This window comes from Pleurodeles waltl, chromosome 3_2, assembly GCF_031143425.1.
Source record: "Pleurodeles waltl isolate 20211129_DDA chromosome 3_2, aPleWal1.hap1.20221129, whole genome shotgun sequence".
NCBI lineage: Eukaryota > Metazoa > Chordata > Amphibia > Caudata > Salamandridae > Pleurodeles > Pleurodeles waltl.
Genome location: NC_090441.1, coordinates 102,048,382 through 102,069,648, shown reverse-complemented (window position 1 = coordinate 102,069,648; position 21,267 = coordinate 102,048,382). Strand labels below are relative to the sequence as shown.

General features: G+C 44.7%; 1 protein-coding gene across 1 annotated transcript in view; it reads right to left on the bottom strand.

The window, feature by feature from the left end:
- The window catches only part of LOC138286353 (uncharacterized), a 1,286,679-nt gene that overhangs the window by 1,025,289 nt on the left and 240,123 nt on the right, over nucleotides 1-21,267 (bottom strand). The window contains exons 34-36 of the mRNA XM_069226509.1: nucleotides 19,551-19,694; nucleotides 13,681-13,832; nucleotides 10,450-10,654 (exon numbers count right to left, since the gene is read on the bottom strand). Coding sequence (XP_069082610.1) covers nucleotides 10,450-10,654; nucleotides 13,681-13,832; nucleotides 19,551-19,694 — 501 coding nt within the window. The remainder of the gene's footprint in view (nucleotides 1-10,449; nucleotides 10,655-13,680; nucleotides 13,833-19,550; nucleotides 19,695-21,267) is intronic.

The following is a 21,267-nucleotide window of genomic DNA, read 5'->3' as shown; positions in this document are numbered from 1 at the left end:
CAGGGCTACACCAGGTGTTACAGCCCATCTTCCAGTGAGGGATGCTGACTTCAAAAATCGTAATAGCCCGAGAGAGAGGGCAATAATGCTAGCAGAACAAACCACTCGCTGTGGTGAGAATGCTGAAAATAACAGGGAGAGGATAAATCCTGGAACATTGGAGCCATCCATCCATAATGGCGCTGAACCCATCCATTGTGTCCAATGGCGCTATCAAAATGTTCTAATGCTTTTTTCAACCTATCGCAATGTGTTCCAAAATAATGATTATTCTGGTGTTATTACATTTGAGGCAAACCAGGGACACCAAAAAGAGATTATTAAACTTAAAACTTCAGATAGCAGATGCAAAATGCAGCACATGGTTTGCGCCATCTGTCAAAAGAAAACGACTTGGAGAAAAAGAGCAATTTTTCCAGACTGTAAATCATGTGGAAGTAATAAAGTTCCATGACAGCAATTTTTAACAATTACATTTTCTCGTCCGCCTGGCAGTCATCACAGTGGATGAGACTTACATATTTCTCTTAATGGAAATCTGCACAGCTTCTCTTTCGGAAGTTGTTAAACTGATGTCTTTTGACAGACATTTATGAAAAAGAGAAATATGAGCAAACGGTAATAAATCCTGAAACGCAGGCCTGGAATATCTATATCACTGGAGATAAAAGTGAAGCTTCATATTTCATTCGAGTTCCTTCATTGGCGAAGAAAAAAGGGCAGACAGTGGGGGCGCCGACGTCACAATGCAAGCTGTCAGGCCCGCTTTGTCGATAAGGTGGGATAAGTCATCGACGCAAGGGGAGAGAAAAGGGATCAATTTTAGCGCCGAGAGCTGAAATTACCCCCGTTTTGCTACAGGGACCAATTACTTCATATTTTGCTTAGAAAAATACTATTAATATTGAAACAGCATTTCCCAATGGCATTACAAAGGTAGGTTCTCTTGAACAGTTCCATCCTTTTGAGTTTAAATCAACAAGAAAATAACTGTAAAAGTCTTATGCCTCCTAGAAATGTTAAGACAACAATATATATGTAAATGTTAGTTACAGAAGGAATAGCAGACGTGTTACACGCAACCAAAGCTCAAAAACCAGGATATTCAAAAGGAAGGGCCCTAAAGCATCTCCAATTTTATCCTCAAACAAGCAGAGAAGAGCGGCATGGTTTCCACTTTAGAAATTCGACACATCAAAGACCAAGCTTCTAGAAGCGGTAGAGGGCTTTACAGGGAACATTTCTATTGCAACAGGAATGTCTTAAAAATGAGTTGTACATTGTAAGAAATTGGGTTATTAGTTGTGCAGCATGTGAGGCCTTCGCATGTAATAGGTCCACAATTTTCCCTCCTCTTCTCGAAGGAGCTCCCCATTCATCCATTTGTGTCAGGCCCTGAGATGGGGTCTTGGGCCCCTTCCCTTGCTGTTGGAGGTGGGAGCAGTGGCACTCCTCCGTTCTTTTTGGTGGCAGGGGTCTGGTAATAGGGTCCATGGTTCACAGAACAGGAAGCAGCCTGGGAATTGGGATGCTCGGGCCTTCAGAGCTCTGAAGAGGGGATACCATACAAATTCACTCCAAGTGTGCATTAATTATTAATGCTCCTTTGCATTGATCCCCGAGCCCTGGACCACCCTAGGGGCAATTCCTCACAGGGTGGCGGAGGACCACACGCTTGAGTCCTGCTGGCGGTCGAAAAGGTCACCAACTTTAAAATGGCCATAACTCAGGCCCCATTGGGCCAAGTTGGATGATCTTGGGCTCATTTTACTCCTGATGTGATCTTTAGCCAGCAGGAGCAGTTTCAGCAGACCTGCTTGCCTTCATGGTGGTGGACTTTGCAAGGAGCTGGTGCCACTGGCTCCCTGTGCCAGCTTTCTCCTGGTCTTTGTCTCTTTTGCTGCTCTCGTCTTTGTGGGGTTTTTCCCCAAGCTCTTTTTCAGGAGGTGTATGGGGATCAACCTCACTGGCCCTTGGAGAGACCCACTGGTCCTGGGATCAAATGGGGCAGAGTCCTTAGTCCTTTTGGGCAACAGGGGATTTGTCCTTGCAGTTGCTCATGGCTGTTGCAGTCCCAGGGCCCAGCAGCAAAAAAAAAAACTTTAAAATGGCCATAACTCAGGCCCCAGCAGGGAGTAGAGGCAAATATTTTGTCACCAGTGCTTTTAAATTCTCAACAACGATGGAAGTGAGCAAGGGATGGGATAGAGGCATTTTTCCTCTCTTCCAGCTTTTCACGGAGTCTGTGGCAGCGGCAGTAATCAAGTTGAGCAGGACCAGTACAAGTATGTGGAATACTAATTAGAGACATTTGCTTTACGACCAAATATTATTGTAACTGGGGTGCCTATGATGTTATTTTAACGTTATTGAGATTAAGCATTCCGGAAACAGAGACATAGGTATTGAATAGTGCATTGTGGGAAGTGTATTCTAACTATGAAGTCACATGACTGAGAATTTAAAAGCACTGGTGACAAAATGTTTGCCTCTACTCCCCTGTGAACAAGGCAATGTATGCCGAAACGCGTCAGGGAAATGGACAAATATACTGCTTTATAGCCTGAATAAATGCTCAGATTCACGTGGATTGGTGCCTTGGTTTTCTTCGTGTCAGTTCAATATATATATATATATATATATATGGATATTTATATATATAAAAAAAAAATATACTTATAGACAGTGCTTAATTAGAGCCTGTGGGGCCCAATGGTACTCATTTGTGGGGACTGGCACTTATTTTTCCACATCAGATTCTTAAGCACACAAAAATGGAAAGACAGAAAGATGGAAACAACATAACAAAGGGAGAAAGCAGGAACCTGTAAGAGTGAGATAAAGGGGCTGGGAGTGTCTGGTAGTGAATTAGGGGTGTGAAGTGAATCTAACACTATGCAGCATTGGTATTCAGCATGCCCACATTTAACAGCACAGGCCACAGACTTCTGACAAGAGCTGGGCACCGGCACTCATTCATTTACAAATTAAGCACTGCTTATACGGTCTTTTGGCCAGCCCTACTCATGCATCGGTCTGTTATTGTGCCATTCCCATTTTTCTTCCGCCCACTACAGCATACATCATGGGGCAGTTGGTCAGCCTAACCCAGCCATTAGCTAAGTTCACTGTGGATGACAGCATTCTGCTTGTTCACAAAGGGCACATCCAAACAAAAAGTAGTTCCCTTAACCTCTTCGTTGCGGGCGTCGGCCACTGGCCGACGCCCACACACCCTCCCTGGTGCGGGTCACGACCAGTGGCCGACACCAGGAAGGGTATCAATAAATCCTCGGGTGCGTCGCACCCGAGGATTTATTATTTTTTTTAAACCCCCCCCCCCGGGAGACACGGAAGCTTCTGTGTCTCCCCCCGCCCCCCCCACCCGCCCCTTTGTGACGTCAGGCGCGCTGACGTTGCAAAGGTGTTTTCCCCATCAAAGCAGGAAGCAGCCTTGCGGCCGCTTCCTGCTTTGATGGGGAGAACGGCCTTTCCCACGTTCGGGAAGGCCTCGTAAGAAAGGGGAGTGTCTCCCCTTTCTTACGAGGCCTTCCTGAAAGTGTTTCCTGGCCCCCGATCGCAGCACAGCTGCGATCGGGGGCCAGGAAACACTTTCAGGAAGGCCTCGTAAGAAAGGGGAGAGACTCCCCTTTCTTACGAGGCCTTCCTGAAAGTGTTTCCTGGCCCCCGGTCGCAGCTGTGCTGCGATCGGGGGCCAGGAAACACTTTCAGGTTTCCTGGCCCCCCGATCGCAGCACAGCTGCGATCGGGGGGCCAGGAAACACTTTGAAAAGGCCTCGTAAGAAAGGGGAGACTCTCCCCTTTCTTACGAGGCCTTCTCAAACTGTTTCTGGCCTTCTCAAAGTGTTTCCTGGCCCCCGATCGCAGCACAGCTGCGATCGGGGGCCAGGAAACACCACTAGACGCCAGGGATTTCACTTTGGGGGGGCGGCCCCCCTCGGAAAACGGGCCGCCCCCCCCGGGGGCATAATTAATTAAAAAAAAAAAGGTAGGTGCCCCCTGGGGGGGGGGGGGGGGGGGGCAATTGCGCCCCCCCCCCCCAGGGGATTGTTTTTTTTTCAAAAAAATAAATAAAATGACAGGGGGTCGCCCGTGGGCAGGGTGACCCCCTGTGGGGGCAATTTTTTTTTTAGATGTTGTAGGGTTTCCCTGGGGGCCATTTTGGCCCCCAAGGAAACCATACAACAACTAAAAAAAATAGATCTATATATAGATCTATATTTATATATCTATGTAGATAGATATATCTATGTACATGGATATATCTATAGATATATCTATGTACATAGATATATATATATATATATATAGAGGTAGATCTATATATACCAAAGAGATTTATAAAGTGTGCTACTCACCTGTGAGGGTCTCAAGGCGCTTGGGGGGAGGGGGCGGGGGGAGGGAAAGGGGCTGGGAGGTTCACTGTTCGAAAAGCCAGGTTTTGAGGCCCTTCCTGAAAAGAAGTAGGTTTTGGGTCTTGCGAAGGTGGGTTGTGAGGGCGTTCCAGGTTTTGGGTGCAAGGTAGGAGAAGGATCTGCCCCCGGTGGTGGTGTGTTTGATGCGGGGGACAGAGGCGAGAGAGAGGTCAGCTGAGCGGACGTTTCGTGTGGGGGTGTGGAAGGTGACTCTCGTTGAGGTAGGCAGGGCCTGTGTTGTGGAGTGATTTGTGTGCGAGGATGAGGATCTTGAAGGTGATCCTTTTGTCAATGGGGAGCCAGTGGAGGGATTTGAGGTGTGGAGAGATGTGTTCGTGTCGGCGGAGGTCGAGGATGAGTCGTGCTGCTGAGTTCTAGATGCGTGTAGTTTGCGCTTGAGTTTTAGAGACACTCCCCTTTCTTACGAGGCCTTCCTGAAAGTGTTTCCTGGCCCCCGGTCGCAGCTGTGCTGCGATCGGGGGCCAGGAAACACTTTCAGGTTTCCTGGCCCCCCGATCGCAGCTGTGCTGCGATCGGGGGGCCAGGAAACACTTTGAAAAGGCCTCGTTCTCAAAGTGTTTCCTGGCCCCCGATCGCAGCACAGCTGCGATCGGGGGCCAGGAAACACCACTAGACGCCAGGGATTTCACTTTGGGGGGGCGGCCCCCTCGGAAAACGGGCTGCCCCCCCCGGGGGCATAATTAATTTAAAAAAAAAAGGTAGGTGCCCCCTGGGGGGGGGGGGGGGCGCAATCGCGCCCCCCCCCAGGGGATTGTTTTTTTTTCAAAAAAATAAATAAAATGACAGGGGGTCGCCCGTGGGCAGGGTGACCCCCTGTGGGGGCAATTTTTTTTTTAGATGTTGTAGGGTTTCCCTGGGGGCCATTTTGGCCCCCAAGGAAACCATACAACAACTAAAAAAAATAGATCTATATTTATATATCTATGTAGATAGATATATCTATGTACATGGATATATCTATAGATATATCTATGTACATAGATATATATATATATATATATATATATATAGAGGTAGATCTATATATACCAAAGAGATTTATAAAGTGTGCTACTCACCTGTGAGGGTCTCAAGGCGCTTGGGGGGGGGGGGGGGGCGGGGGGAGGGAAAGGGGCTGGGAGGTTCACTGTTCGAAAAGCCAGGTTTTGAGGCCCTTCCTGAAAAGAAGTAGGTTTTGGGTCTTGCGAAGGTGGGTTGTGAGGGCGTTCCAGGTTTTGGGTGCAAGGTAGGAGAAGGATCTGCCCCCGGTGGTGGTGTGTTTGATGCAGGGGACAGAGGCGAGAGAGAGGTCAGCTGAGCGGACGTTTCGTGTGGGGGTGTGGAAGGTGACTCTCGTTGAGGTAGGCAGGGCCTGTGTTGTGGAGTGATTTGTGTGCGAGGATGAGGATCTTGAAGGTGATCCTTTTGTCAATGGGGAGCCAGTGGAGGGATTTGAGGTGTGGAGAGATGTGTTCGTGTCGGCGGAGGTCGAGGATGAGTCGTGCTGCTGAGTTCTAGATGCGTGTAGTTTGCGCTTGAGTTTTAGAGTGGTGCCGGCATAGAGGGCGTTTCCGTAATCAAGCCTGCTGCTGATGTGTGCGTGAGTGACAGTTTTTCTGGTCTCTGTGGGGATCCATTTGAATGTTTTTCAGTATACGGAGTGTGTTGAAGCATGAGGAGGTGAGAGCGTTGATTTGTTGGGTCATCGAGAGGGAGGAGTCTAGGATGATGCTGAGGTTGCGTGCGTGGTTGGCGGGGGTGGGTGCAGGGCCTAGCGTGGTGGGCCACCATGAGGGGTCCCAGGTGTTTTTGTGTGGGCCAAAGAGGATTATTTCGGTTTTGCTTGAGTTGAGTTTCAGGTGATTGGCTGTCATATATATATCACTTTTGTCAATATGTGTGTGGTTTCCCTGGGGGGAAAAGGGTCCGACTTGTCTAGTGGCAGTTTTAGTGCCATAAAGGAGCGCAGAAGGTTTATATGCCTAATGCAAAGAGCAAATCTGTATTTTATGTAAATAGCTGAGTACATTAGCAAAGTCTATGGAGAGATGAAGGGCACTTTTGCTGGGGGGTAATGAGGGAATCCGAGGAGGAGGGAGTGGGAGCACCAATAATGATTGTTGGACTGGGCGCAGGAGGTGCTAAAGACTGTGACGAATGGTATGTGACAAGGTGTTTTTTGAGTGTCTTGAAAGTACATGCTGATTGAGGGAAGAAGCGCAGGTAAGGTGGCCTCTACTGTTGCACGTATCTCACACACCATCGATTTTGTGACTGTCTACGTAGGCTAGTGTTTTAGAGCAACAGTTTAGCCAATAGCAGAGATGGCATCTTGATGGATGACTGCTGCCTGCACTCGGGTTATAGAGGACCGCTCTGACATAGGATCAGAGACTGAGACATCAGATACTGAGACAGCATCTGAGGGATAGGACAATGGCGCAGACTCTGGGAGTGATTTTTCAGTCAGAGGAGTCCCATTCGATAACTCCTCTTCCAGTACATTATGAGGGAGGTGATGAGGACAGTCCTGCTGTCCCTTCGCAAGCTGTTTGTGCAACTGGGTAATAGTGGGTTAGGCCAACCCAGAGAGCAGGTGAATGCGGCGGCAAGCAGAGAGAGAGTGCTCTCTTGGGAGCTCCCCAATTTAGTTCAGCCCCAAATTCCACCACCCAAATCATATTGTGGAGACATCAAAATTATCCATGGCAAAACAAACTGGTTTTGTAAGGCAGGCACCTGTGTTTTTGGTCCTGGATTCGGCGGCCATATAGAGAAACACACTAAACCCAAACATTTCTGGAAACTAGACATTCGGGGGAGTCCACAGAGGTGTGACTTGTGTGGCTTCCCCAAAGTTTTCTTACCCAGAATACCCTGCAAAGCTGAAATGTTGAAAAAAACCTCAATTTTTCTCGCATTTCTGTCACACAAACTACAGGAATATGCTGGGATCCACAATATTCCTACCACCCAGTGACTCCTCACCTGTCCTGATAAAAACACTACCCCACTTGAGTGCCTACACCTAGTGTCTGTGTCAGGAATGGATCACCCCAGGGTCAACAGCTGCCTCACGTAAGGACCAACATTGACCGTTGTGTGATCTATTCCTGTCGCAGGCACCAGGCCTAACCACACAAGTGAGGTATCATTTTTATCGGGAGGCTTGGGGGAACGCTGGGTGGAAGGAAATTTGTGGCTCCTCTCAGATTCCAGAACTTTCTGTCACCGAAATGTGAGGAAAACTTGTTTTTTTAGCCACTTTTTGAGGTTTGCAAAGGATTCTGGGTAACAGAACCTGGTCCGAGCCCCGCAAGTCTCCCCTCCTTGGATTCCCCTAGGTCTCTAGTTTTCAGAAATGCACAGGTTTGGTAGGTTTCCCTAGGTGCCGGCTGAGCTAGAGGCCAAAATCTACAGGTAGGCACTTTGCAAAAAACAGCTCTGTTTTCTGTGATGTGTCCACGTTGTGTTTTGGGGCATTTCCTGTTGCGGGCGCTAGGCCTACCCACACAAGTGAGGTATCATTTTTATCGGGAGACTTGGGGGGACGCTGGGTGGAAGGAAATTTGAGGCTCCTCTCCGATTCCAGAACTTTCTGTCACCGAAATGTGAGGAAAACTTGTTTTTTTAGCCACTTTTTGAGGTTTGCAAAGGATTCTGGGTAACAGAACCTGGTCAGAGCCCCGCGAGTCACCCCATCCTGGATTCCCCTAGGTCTCTAGTTTTCAAAAATGTACAGGTTTGGTAGGTTTCCCTAGGTGCCGGCTGAGCTAGAGGCCAAAATCTACAGGTAGGCACTTTGCAAAAAACAGCTCTGTTTTCTGTGATGTGTCCACGTTGTGTTTTGGGGCATTTCCTGTCGCGGGCGCTAGGCCTACCCACACAAGTGAGGTATCATTTTTATCGGGAGACTTGGGGGGACGCTGGGTGGAAGGAAATTTGAGGCTCCTCTCAGATTCCAGAACTTTCTGTCACCGAAATGTGAGGAAAACTTGTTTTTTTAGCCACTTTTTGAGGTTTGCAAAGGATTCTGGGTAACAGAACCTGGTCAGAGCCCCGCGAATCACCCCATCTTGGATTCCCCTAGGTCTCTAGTTTTCAAAAATGTACAGTTTTGGTAGGTTTCCCTATGTGCCGGCTGAGCTAGAGGCCATAATCTACAGGTAGGCACTTTGCAAAAAAACAGCTCTGTATTTTGTGAAAAAATGGGATGTGTCCACGTTGTGTTTTGGGGCATTTCCTGTCACGGGCGCTAGGCCTACCCACACAAGTGAGGTATAATTTTTATCGGGAGACTTGGGGGAACATAAAATAGCAAAACAAGTGTTATTGCCCCTTATCTTTCTCTACATTTTTTCCTTCCAAATATAAGAGAGTGTGTAAAAAAGACGTCTATTTGAGAAATGCCCTGCAATTCACATGCTAGTATGGGCACCTCGGAATTCAAAGATGTGCAAATAACCACTGCTCCTCAAAACTTTATCTTGATCCCATTTTGGAAATGCAAAGGTTTTCTTGATACCTCTTTTTCACTCCTCATATTTCAGCAAATGAATTGCTGTATACCCAGTATAGAATGAAAACCAACTGCAGGGTGCACCTCATTTATTGGCTCTGGGTACCTAGGGTTCTTGATGAACCTATAAGCCCTTTATATCCCCGCAACCAGAAGAGTCCAGCAGACAAAACGGTATATTGCTTTCAGAAATCTGACATCGCAGGAAAAAGTTACAGAGTAAAACATAAAGAAAAATGGCTGTTGTTTTCAGCTCAATTTCAATATTTTTTTATTTCAGCTGTTATTTTCTGTAGGAAAACCTTGTAGGATCTACACAAATGACCCCTTGCTGAATTCAGAATTTTGTCTAGTTTTCAGAAATGTTTAGCTTTCCGGGATCCAGCATTGGTTTCACACCCATTCCTGTCACTAACTGGAAGGAGGTTGAAAGCACCAAAAATAGTAAAAATGGGGTATGTCCCAGTAAAATGCCAAATTTGTGTTGGAAAATGTGGTTTTCTGATTCAAGTCTGCCCGTTCCTGAAAGGTGGGAAGATAGTGATTTCAGCACCAGAAACCCTTTGTTGATGGCATTTTCAGGGAAAAAACCACAAGCCTTCTTCGGCGGCCCTTTTTTCCCATTTTTTTGGAAAAAACTAAATTTTCACTGTATTTTGGCTATTTTCTTGGTCTCCTCCAGGGTAAACCACAAACTCTGGGTACTATTAGAATCCCTAGGATGTTGGAAAAAAAGGACGCAAATTTGGCGTGGTTAGCTTATGTGGACAAAAAGTTATGAAGCCCTAAGCGCGAACTACCCCAAATAGCCAAAAAAGGGCTCAGCACTGGGGGGGAAAAGGCCCAGCAGCTAAGGGGTTAATGCTAGGGGCTGCTTTGGAAAAGTGTTTTTGAGACCAAAAACAAGTATCTGATTTTAGGCATGTTTGCATATTGGCGAGGGCCAACTAAGAAGTTTTGCAAACGTAATAACGAAACAAAACAAGCATTGCCAAAGCGAAAAGGCTATGAATTAGGCCTCAACCTATTGGCTATGTCAACGCTTGTTTCTTTTTTTTATTTCTATCTTAATGAGCATTAGAGATTGAATAACACCGCTGTGCAGAGAAGGGTGCAATATTTACCCATGGACAAAGGCTGAGATCAGGGACCTACAGATGTGATCAACCATCCTGCACTTTATTCTGTTTGCCGATAGATCGTGAATTACATCTGAAAACTTGTCTGCCTGCATTGGAAAACCGCCAGAGTGCGTTTCCAGAAGCGAGAGCCTGCACAAACAGCCGCTCTCAGTGACACAAAGTCTGAACGACCCCATCACAGTTGTACAGCTCTGACCCCAGTATAATTTCATCAATCTCAAGATTGCATCTGAGTATTCAGCATCCTCTGCGGGTATTTTTCTTGCCTTGGCAGTCTGTGGTTACGGGATCCCAGATAAATAATTAGGGTCTGATGATAGGCAAAGAAAAAAAGCGAATGTTAAATGCCTACTTCTCTGAGTGGCGGAGTCCTCCTTGGAGACGCGCGTGCTGGAAATCAGCACGCGCCGGGCACCGGCGCTGTGGATGGCTCTTTCCCGCCTTGTGTCTGCCTTCCGGTATCCCAGAGCTGCGTGCACGTGCTGCTGGAGAGCTCCTTTCACGCTGCTGACGAGCTGAGGAAGCCAGCTCTCTATCGACCCTTTGCACTCCAGAGGCTGCAAGATAAAAGGCACATTTTCAAAAGGGGACATTCTTTCTTCTTTAACAAATCTTATCACAGCCAAGTCAGTCAGTGGCATAGCAAGGGAGCTATGGGCCCTGGTGCAAGCTAAAGAAAACGGGCCCACCTACTCCCCGGTTGGATAGTAAACAGCCATAATCTGGGTGAACTGCACTGCACCTTGCGCACTAGTGACACTTACGCCCCTGATGCTGTGGTTTTAAAACAAATATTTAAAGTAAAAATGTTTATCATTAAGTTTTACTACCACTGTCACTCACAGCTGCTTTCCTTTGCACCGCTAGCATGTTCTACTTCTCACTTGACTAAGCTACCTTTAGCTTTGTTGAATAGTTTTGTGAGCCAACTCCTCCTTTTTTGTTCACGTGCTGCACTGTTCATGTTGTTAATCAAGTCACCTAGGATAAGACTCCATCATTGTTGGTTGTGTGTCTGCAGCTCCAGCCCATGCATGTGAATTTTCTGTTCTTGGCTCTACCTGCTGCTGATGAACCTATCATTCATTTGCCTCCCCCAAATTATAATCAAAACATTTTGCCTCTATACCAGTGGTTCCCAACCTTTTGACTTCTGTGGACCCCCACTTTATTATTACTAGAACCAGGGGACCCCCACTGAAACATTATTGGAATCCAGGGACTCCCTACTGAGTCATTACTTAAAGCTGGGGACCTCATCTGTTAATATTATTTAATTTTCTAAGCAGTTGCGGACCCCCTGAGGAGGATTCGTGGACCCCCAGGGGACCTCATGAAAAGAGTCACCAGAGAAATAAGAATAATGCAGTGGACACCTCAGCCAGTAGTCTTTGATACAACTGAAAGGGCCAACAAATAACCTTCTATACTGCCTACTGGAAGACCTTATTGGACAAAACAAACAAAGTATATCCTACAGCTTTTTCTTCAAGGAGTCTCTGCATGGCGGGCAATGGACCAGGTCACAAATTTGTCCCAATGCCCAGCACAAATGGATTTTACGGAGGGGTGTCTGGTGGCGAGGAATGCATCCCCCACCTAAGGCAGCAAATCAAATGCAGATAATTTCTGATGCTCAGTCCCCATGCATGCAGGTGTAGATTGCATAGATTTAGATGGAAGACCGTGCTTCATTGCTGAGGCAAGATGTGCTTGTGAAACGGCAGCCTGATCAAAGAACCCATGATCATGTCCAGAAGTTCCAGGTACCACACCCTCCTGGCTCTATCAAGTGCCACTAGTATGACTTGCACCCAGTTTGTCTTGATCTTTTTCAGAGGTAGGGACAGGAAGGTATACAGGAGTCCATTGTTCCATTTCAACTGGAATGCATCTGCAAAAGAATGTGTTGAGGAAACTCCAACATGCAAAATTGCATTGTCGACAGTTGTGAAAAGATCTGGCCAAGATGATCACCACTGTTGGAAGATGTCCTTTGCCACCTCAGGATGCAGACATTACTCGTGATCTGTTAGACAACATCTGCTCAATTCATCCTCTCTGGCATTCAGGGAACCTGATAGATGATTTGCAATCAGGAAGATGCCTGATGCTCCAACCACCCCCACCGACGCAAAGCCTCCTGGCACAGGACCAAGGATCCCACTCTCCCCTGCTTGTTGTAGTAGAGTGGTGGTATTGTACGCATGGAAAACTGCAGTGTCCGCAGTTACTCATATGCATAAGTATTTAGAAGCATTTTAATGTAGCAAATCTACATTTTGGCCTCAGTAAATATCATTCATTCATTTCCATGAATATATCTCTCTGTCAATGACTTTTTACTAGTAATATCTTTCCTGCTTTTTCAATGTCAAAACTTCTTATCGTTTTTTTGTCTTGCTTTATTTTTCTTATTATGTATTTATCTCGCTACTTAAGCTTTAGCAACATTGAAAATCTTTAATTTCGTAGTGAATTGATTGATTTGTTGAGCACAACACTTACATGGGTTTTCTCAGGCGGTTGGGTAGCTGGTCAAGCCACTGGTGAGCCATTGGTGCAGTTATTGGAACCTATTTATATTCTGTGGACTGGCCGGGTTCAGAAAGGGCAGTTTCTCAAAAATACTTTTGGTAGCAAAGATCTAACATACAGCTTGATTGTAGTGTGCACATCAGAGGTTTGTCAGCTCCTTCCTCTATTCTACACTTTATGAATATCAAAGATAATGCCAATTGAGAAGAAGGAAAAGTTACTTACTTGTGATCACTGTGGGTACTGTCTCTAAATTTCAAACCTGGACACTATTGTTTTTTCTGGTCTTCTCTGTGCTCAAAAAGTGACCCCCTGCTGTGCATGAGGGGATAGTGCACTTCTTAAAAATACAGTGTGAGTTTGCAATGTCTTGTTATGGCTTCTAGTACGGCACAAATCCCTGCTTTATTTTGTTGAAACTGTTAATTAGCAATAGTGTTTTCAGTCAAATGTAATGTTCTGTTTGTGCATTGGCTGATTGGTTTAAAAAAGAAGAAGAGAGAAAAGTAGCAAACACTGTTTGGGTTTGTTCCCTAGTTATTTTATTTAACTTGCTAATTTGTAAAATATAAATTTTTTGTTAAATAATGTTTTCCGGCATCCTGCACTGAAATATTCTATCTATTATGAACACGAGAGAGAACCCCATTCTGAAGAACCTGATGACATTTTGGGATGCTTAAGTTTGCCTAGTTATCTAGCTGTACCGCAAGATTGAGTAATATTATGTCTGACTCACTGGTACATTGATTTACGCACTTCTTCTCTCTGAGCTTATTACTACACCCCAACTGGCTCCCAGAATAGATAATCTACCCAGGTAAAGTAATGATCAGTCAAAGCAGTCTGGGCTGAGGTATCGACAGGCATCAATTCTGGGACCTTGTGATCCTGGTTTCTTGTATGTGAGGCAAACATAAATGGCAGCATGTAAAAATGTATATATTGTGGTTATCATTTTTACAAGTTTGCAAATGTCATTATATACTTTTTAAAGCTAGACACATTCAGACAAAATAATTATTGTAAACTGTACTCATTTTACCTGGACAAGATAAAGTTTTTCAGACAGGAAACTTCTTACACCAAGGATTTTGTAGCCCACCATCTCAGGATTCTCATTTCGCTCATAAATGAGACTTTCAATGTGCTCAAACATCTTCATCAAGTATTCATTCAGGCGGCTGGGATCATAAGCTGTAATTTTATGAATATTGATAGGCTCATAGACTTGACAATGAATATTTATTATTCCAAATTACAAATTCAGCATATGAGTTAGATGAACGAGGGCACAATGTGCAATGATTGGTCAAACATGTTCACAGTAAATTATTGAAGTAATTCTGACATAAGGGGCAGAACGACTCGTGTCAAACAGAATTTTCCTATTAGTAAAATAAATGGCTCGGCAGTCGAGCACAGTGCGACTTTTACATTGCACAAAATGTCATATTCGTATATATGCCACATCTTCTGGGGAATTCAGTCATTCAATCATGAGTATGGCCATTATCTTCCTGCACCCATATCTATCGGATGCACGAAGGGCAGACTCTAGTTTAATGATCCCCCTTCCACCCCCCCCCACACACGCACCAACCATGTCAGTAAAATCATCTTGGAAAAGGACTGCTTTGCAGCCCCAACCCGTTCCATGGTCCCTGCCAGACCATCAAACAAGGTTTGTGGGTGCATGTAATGAGCACCCCCTCCCAACCAACATTCTACCCTTCTCTCCCCCCACCTGCTTTCCTCCACCACCACCTTACAACAGCCAGTGCCAGCAAACAATTACCACCTTCTCAAAGCATACCCCTACTGAAAAGACAATTCTGTGCCACATTCCAGCTAGTAATTGGGGCTCCTCACATCAATTCCAGCACTGGCTGTTGTAAGGTGGTGGTGGTGGAGGAAAGCAGGTGGGGGGAGAGAAGGGTAGAATGTTGGTTGGGAGGGGGTGCTCATTACATGCACCCACAAACCTTGTTTGATGGTCTGGCAGGGACCATGGAACGGGTTGGGGCTGCAAAGCGGTCCTTTTCCAAGATGATTTTACTGACATGGTTTGTGTGTGTGTGGGGGGGGGTGTAGGGGGGATCATTAAACTAGAGTATCAATTCCCCAATCCATGAGGTTTAACTCATAAAAGGAGCAAATGTGTGCAGTGCTGCTGGTCAGAAACAATCTTTTTGGCCATCTGGATTCTCAGCACATATTTACTCTGAACTTCTAATTGGCACAATCATATATTTCATTGAAATTTCCCAGGTCACAGGAATGTAGTAATGCAAACATTTGCCTGAGAAGAACATTGTCCAGTCTGTCATTTAATTGTATTCATGTAATTTTATTTAAGTACCTGCAATATAGGCCAGATTTTTGTCAACAAACAAAAATGCAATGTAAAGTTGCTCCATGACAAGGTGGTCAACAGTAAGGCACAGATAGGAAGGTGTCCCACGTGCAGTGGGATTTAACAGCGTGGCGGCAGCAGATTATCAAGAGAACTACGAAGGTGGCAGATCAACTATCCGGCTACCCTGTGTAGAACCCATTTCTTTTTGCACAAGTAACTACCATTTATATAGGCAAGAAGCTGTGTCTACATCACTAAATGACAGATACTGACTCACAGTTTAAAAAAACTGCTGTATTGTGGGCACAGATGATATTCTCCACAGTCGAAAATTTGCCCTTGGCTTGGTTTTCTACATGTGAATGTTGGTGGGTGGTGAGAATGCAAGTGTTCCAAACACAGGAACCATTATATCAAGGAGATTCCCCTAGACATAGGGTACACATCAAATGCAGATATGTTCAATCCCACCGAACGCAAGTAAAGAACATCCAAAAGTGACATGGATAGTAGTGTGAGTTGGTAGGATATTGTACAAGTCTGTTAATTTGCTTTTTTAAGATGTAGAAGATGAAGAGGTTGAATTTGAGCATATACAATTGTATGACAAATCCAGTCTCTAAATTAGTTTTGAAAAGAATGAAGATCCATAGATTAGATGTGTCAGAACCCCTTCCAGAGGACCATGAGGAATGCAGGACCTACTAGGCTTGCCTGTGGTGGTTGAGGCCGTTTACTCTGAAAGTCCTGAGGCCTGGCCTACTATGGGCTCTGAGCAACTGGGCCACGTACCCCTGCAGCATCTGACTATAAGTTGTAGAAGGGGTCTAGCAGTCCAAGGCTTCTTGGGGAGAAGGTAGGTGTAAGTAGAGTACAGACTCACAACTCAAAATACTCCCAGCAACCCCAATAAATTATTGCCCAATTAAATATATAAAAAGGAGTGTTTTAGGTTCTAACACAAAGTATAGAACAGCACAATTCAAACAGTATACACAGTTTTCTTAAGACAAGTTCGCTTGTGTTACCTGGGTCAGCTCCTGTCCCACTTCCCTGTCTACGGATGACGGTTATTCCCCATCCATGTGTGGCGATACCCAAGCTAGGCCCTGCTAGTGAGTTCATGTCCTAGAAGTTCTACGAGGGCTTTTAGCAGAAATTCTACATGCCCCCATGCCTGGGAGCATCACTTAGAGCCAAGCCACCAGGGCCCTATGGCCCGGTGTCAGTCTTACCTGCACTCACTGGGATGGTGGTCCAGATGCATATTCCCTTCCCAGCTGTAAGCACAAATCTAGAATCTGCGACTGCAATGTCAGACATCCACGATGCTCCTCTGATCCATTGATAATCTTCTTCTTCCTCAGAACGTGAAACTTGGTTTAACTCTGCGGGTCACAACCCACTAAGTAATTACAACTGCATGCTGTCCTTGGGCAATGGCCCTCTTCCTGGACTATGGTCTCCTCCTGACATACGACGGGTCTTCAAAGCTCACACAGGGTGGAGAGCCTTAGACTTCCCTGCAATCCCCTCCTAGTATACAAGGATCGCTTAGAAGCATTGATGGGACAACAGTCCTCTTTGGGTCCCAGCACTACCATAGGCAGTGGCCCTCCCTTTGTGGGGGTACTTTACTAGAGCGGACACCCTTTCTCTCAGCAGTGCCCCCTTCCTGGCATTAGGGGGGTCTCACAATGCACATGGGCAGACAATCTGATTGGTGTGGTGGTTCACTCCTCTCCATGGCCCCCACCTGGCATGTGGGGGTCATACAGTGCACAGGGACAGATATCCCAATCGGCACACTGATTTCCACAGACCAAAATCTCACACCCCACTCCCAGGATGGACCCCCACTGAACTTTGCTCCCTCCAGGTATTCTGTTTCTCCTCACAAGGCTGACTGGTCTTGGGTCCGAAAGAAGCTGGTTCTCCAGGCAAATGTTCTTAATGCTCATGAGTGATGTCTCCTCACCCAGCATGGGAGATTGGCAGACCCTTAGTCCCCAGTCCTGGTCACAAAACACAGAACTAGTACAGAGCTTCTCCGAGCTGATGAACAGCTTCAGTTTGACACTTTGACAGTCTCAAGCTCCCAGCCACTCAGGGCAGGAGTACATATCTATCGCAATGCGATTGACTTTTCTAGCCCAACAAGATGATATATAAGAAACAATTATATTTCCTTTTCTGGCCTGCATTGAGGCATACCATCTCACAAAACTCAATGTGGAACTGAATGGGCCTTTATCCGTCACATTGTGTATCTAACTTTTTATATTTAATTGAGCAAAAATATGGCTGGACATGTGCATCAGCAATAAATGTAGTGCACCAACTGGAAGGGGAATCTGATTACAAATATCCTCTCTGCTTAGTCAGTGGTGCTGGTGAGGGTAGAGATTGAGAAGGTTCTGCCACCACAGCTCTCTATATCCCTTGCATTAAGGGTGGAGATTTCTGTGGAATGTTGGAGGTTTAGATGTATGTTTATCATATGAGGATATCATAAAATTCTGGCATGACTCAGTTTTGATCAGTCTACTAGCGTTCAGTGCACAAGTGGGCTCAACCAACATATTAGGGAGGTGTTGAATAGTTCCTGTTTTGTACATGTTCTCAACCATCACAATATTTTGCAAAAGATGCAATCTCATGGTTCATTCCTACCTCTCGTGAAGTTTGTTGTAATGAGGAAGCAAAAGGGCATAGATTTAAATATAGCCATATAACAGATTATTGTTATGTTTCAAAGAGCTTTAATTTAGGTAGATAGTTTTGGATAAATTATCATACCGATTTGCTTCCAATAAGGTAGATTGGTAGTTAGGGATATTTCATTAGTAGTTACGCATTTTTCTATATGATCCTTATAGTTCTGGACTACTTGTTATGTCTTATTTTATTTTCCTTTGTGTTGCCTTATTGGTCATATGTAGGAACGTGACATATTTGTCTAAGTAACAATGCTTCTAACAAGGCTTTATCTACAGGAAAGTGAAAGTTTCCAGAAGAGGTAGGGTATACAAGTGTTTACACATTATCATGTATTGTTTATGTCTTGACCAGTTTAAAAATATTGCTTGGCATTAATAATCGGTATGTTCACTGCACACTGGTCTGCACTCCTGGCCTGCAATGTCATAGCTAGAAAATCAGTCTTTAGCTTTATGCCTTTGTGAGTGTAATGAACAGAATTCATGTTCCCATGGCTCACTTGTCGCATCTGTCATTACTTATCTATCTTTTCGATACTTGTCGATAAGTGTTTATTCCTAAATTGAGCTGGAGTTTGCAAGAACTATACCAAAAACTACAAAACGAAAAAATAAGCTCAAGCAGATACGCATACCAACTGCAAATTTCATAGACTTGTGTCCCAAAATCAACTAGTCAGATTTTGCAAATGCTTGAAATCAGTCACCACTTGGATGAAACAGAACTGCCTCAAATTAAATAGAGGCAACACTGAGATTGTCCTGTTTGGCAAGGCCAATCAGATTTGGTGAGGCGAGTGGTGGCCTCACAAACCCAGTCTGCTCCCTTCTCCTAAAAAGGTGGCAACAAATCTGAAAATTCTTTTGGATGATTCCCTCATTATGGAAAAATTTCCATAGAGCATTATATATGGATGGCCCCAAATATCTTCGCTCTCAGGATAGTTTTTATCAACCCTGTAGGCCTCTTAGATCTGCTAATCTTGCTTTGGTCACCTCTCATTGAAATCACACAGCTAGACGTGGTGGTCGTTCTTTTACATCCTTGGTCCCTTAGTGCTGCAATAAACTCCCATTAACAATCAGTTCCTGGAAGAAACTAGACATTTTTAGAAAATTACTCAAGGCGTGGCTTTTTAACCAGTCCTTGTGATGGACCATGTTTGTGTCTTACAGAACACTTGGGCATCTGCCCCAATGCATGGATACTCCCTCCAGAGTGATATAGAGAGCAATACAAGAAACCTTAACCTAACAGGCTTTCATTAAACCTCGCTTGCAAGCAAGTGGCAGGTGAATGTCAGGATTCTGCACCTTAAGGGTGAAAGAGCCAACTTAGCATTTCTTAGAGGAAGTTACAGTGTTTGGTGAACAGTGTTGATTAAAAAAATCCATCAGGCATCCACATTGTGATCAACGAGAGGACAGGAACTGATGAACATGGTGAAGAAGTAACTTCTTTTAGGAAGACGAACTTGCTGGTGTGACCTGAATTCAGTCCTCACCAATGACTCCTGAGTCAGATATTATTGTATGTTCCAAACTAGGATATAGCAGTCCCCCTAAAGCCAACAGTGGAGGTTCATGTCAGAGGATAAGAAAAAAGGAGCTGCTGGGGATGCCAATTTAAAGAATAAAAGGGACAGGTTTAGCATAGCACAGGCATGTGTGAAACAAATAATGTATGCAAGGGTTCAACAAACTATTACCACCTTCATGTAACAAAGTGCCTAACACTAAATAACATTTAAATGAATCCCTAGTCAGTAAAATACAGTATTGCTGTAATATTGTGGTAAGATGTGATGAATAAATAGAAAAATATGTATACTTTACCAAAGCAGACGATATTCAGCGTATCCTCTATGGACAGGAAATAAAACCTGGGGAAAGCCAGCCGTCGCTGCTCCAAATTGAGCCTCACTGCATGCTGGCACCGTTCTAGCTTGTGGTTCATCTGCTCCAGTGAGCCCTGCAAACCTGGAACACATTGGGACATTTGAACGTTATAGAGCAACCATTTTGTTTCCGACATAGCTTGGGTTCTTAGAACCACCAAATACAATCTGGGTTAGGAATGCGAGGAGATCAGTCGACGAGTGCATTGTACTGCAAAATTCATATAGTGCTTTATACCTCCGGCGAGGCACTCATGTGCCACCTCTCTCCCGTTAAAGGCCAACAAAAGCATGGTCTTTAAAAGCATGTACCCTTCTGTAGCTTCTTATTGAAAGTGGTATTACCAATGACCCTCGGTCGTAAAGATCAGAACTGACAAACTGCTCACCAACAATTGCAGTGTTCTGCTAGCGTAGTTAGGCCATTTGCTCTACGAATTACGGTGTTAGTAAAATGATGAGGTAGGCCCTCATTTTGAGTGTCATGCAATTCCGGGTTCAGTTTGTGCACTGGGTATCTACAAATACAGTGGGGTATGTGGTACTTTCTGGTTCCGCAGCTTTCCCACCATTCTAAGTTTTGAAACTTGGAATGGAGGATCATGTTCTATTGCAAATGTTTCCCCCGTCCAAGATGCCAAATCTTGAATATCAGGTAAAATCTAGTGAAAATCATACCGACGCAATTAGACACAATTGGCATCCTATTACATCTCCCATCCCCACTGAATGAAATAATTGTACTGCTTCTATGAATTTCCATAAAAAACTGAAGAATGGTCAGCTCAGAATCCAAGTCCAAAAATATACAAGTCTGGCCGTTATTACCCCTGACAACGTCAACTCACAAGTTGTTGCATGTAGCTAATTTTTTTCTTGTGCTACAGCTAGTCCTGGGCAAATCTCTTGGTCAATGATTTGCAGAGATCACAATTTCTAACAAGAATTCGGACTGATTTTCCACTGTGGGTGTTAACTTTGAATCTCTGTAAAATAAGTTATTAATTTGATCTTGCAAAATTTGAATGAACTCTTATGTAACATGGTCATAAACATAGAAGGCCAACTCAGTCTTCCATCTTACTGACATCAATAACACAAGTGTCATTACATAGGGTATTGATAATAATACTTGTTTTGGAAGTTCAGAGTTGCAGAATATATTATTAAAGTTCTGTCTAGCCCAAAGCATGTCCACTTTTTGAGTGCTGAAGCTCAGGTGTAGGCAGAATTATCAAATACTCCAAGGAGCAAAATTATGTGACGGGGTCTGAGTGTCATCTCTCTATTCCTTCTCTGTTCAGAGGGCAGGAATACCACCCTAGGTACACCACACACCTAAAATGCCTGAACAGGTGTTGGATGGAATTTCCTGCAACTATTTCAAGAATGATGCTGTTTCATATCACTTGAATGCCTAGAGTATATGTCAATTATGTAGTCTGTTGCAGCTACCGCCCTAAGCTAGACGAGAGTGGATTTCCTCCAAACACATTTTGACTTTGGGAAAAATGAGTCAACTACCCCATTGAGTCCTGCCCCCTTGATATAAAGCTGTAAAAAATTGTTGTCCAGAGATTTTTTTTTTTGATTTGTGTCATTAGAGAAGTAATTTAGCTTGGGTAGACATTGCTAATCTGGGCTGATTTTTTCTC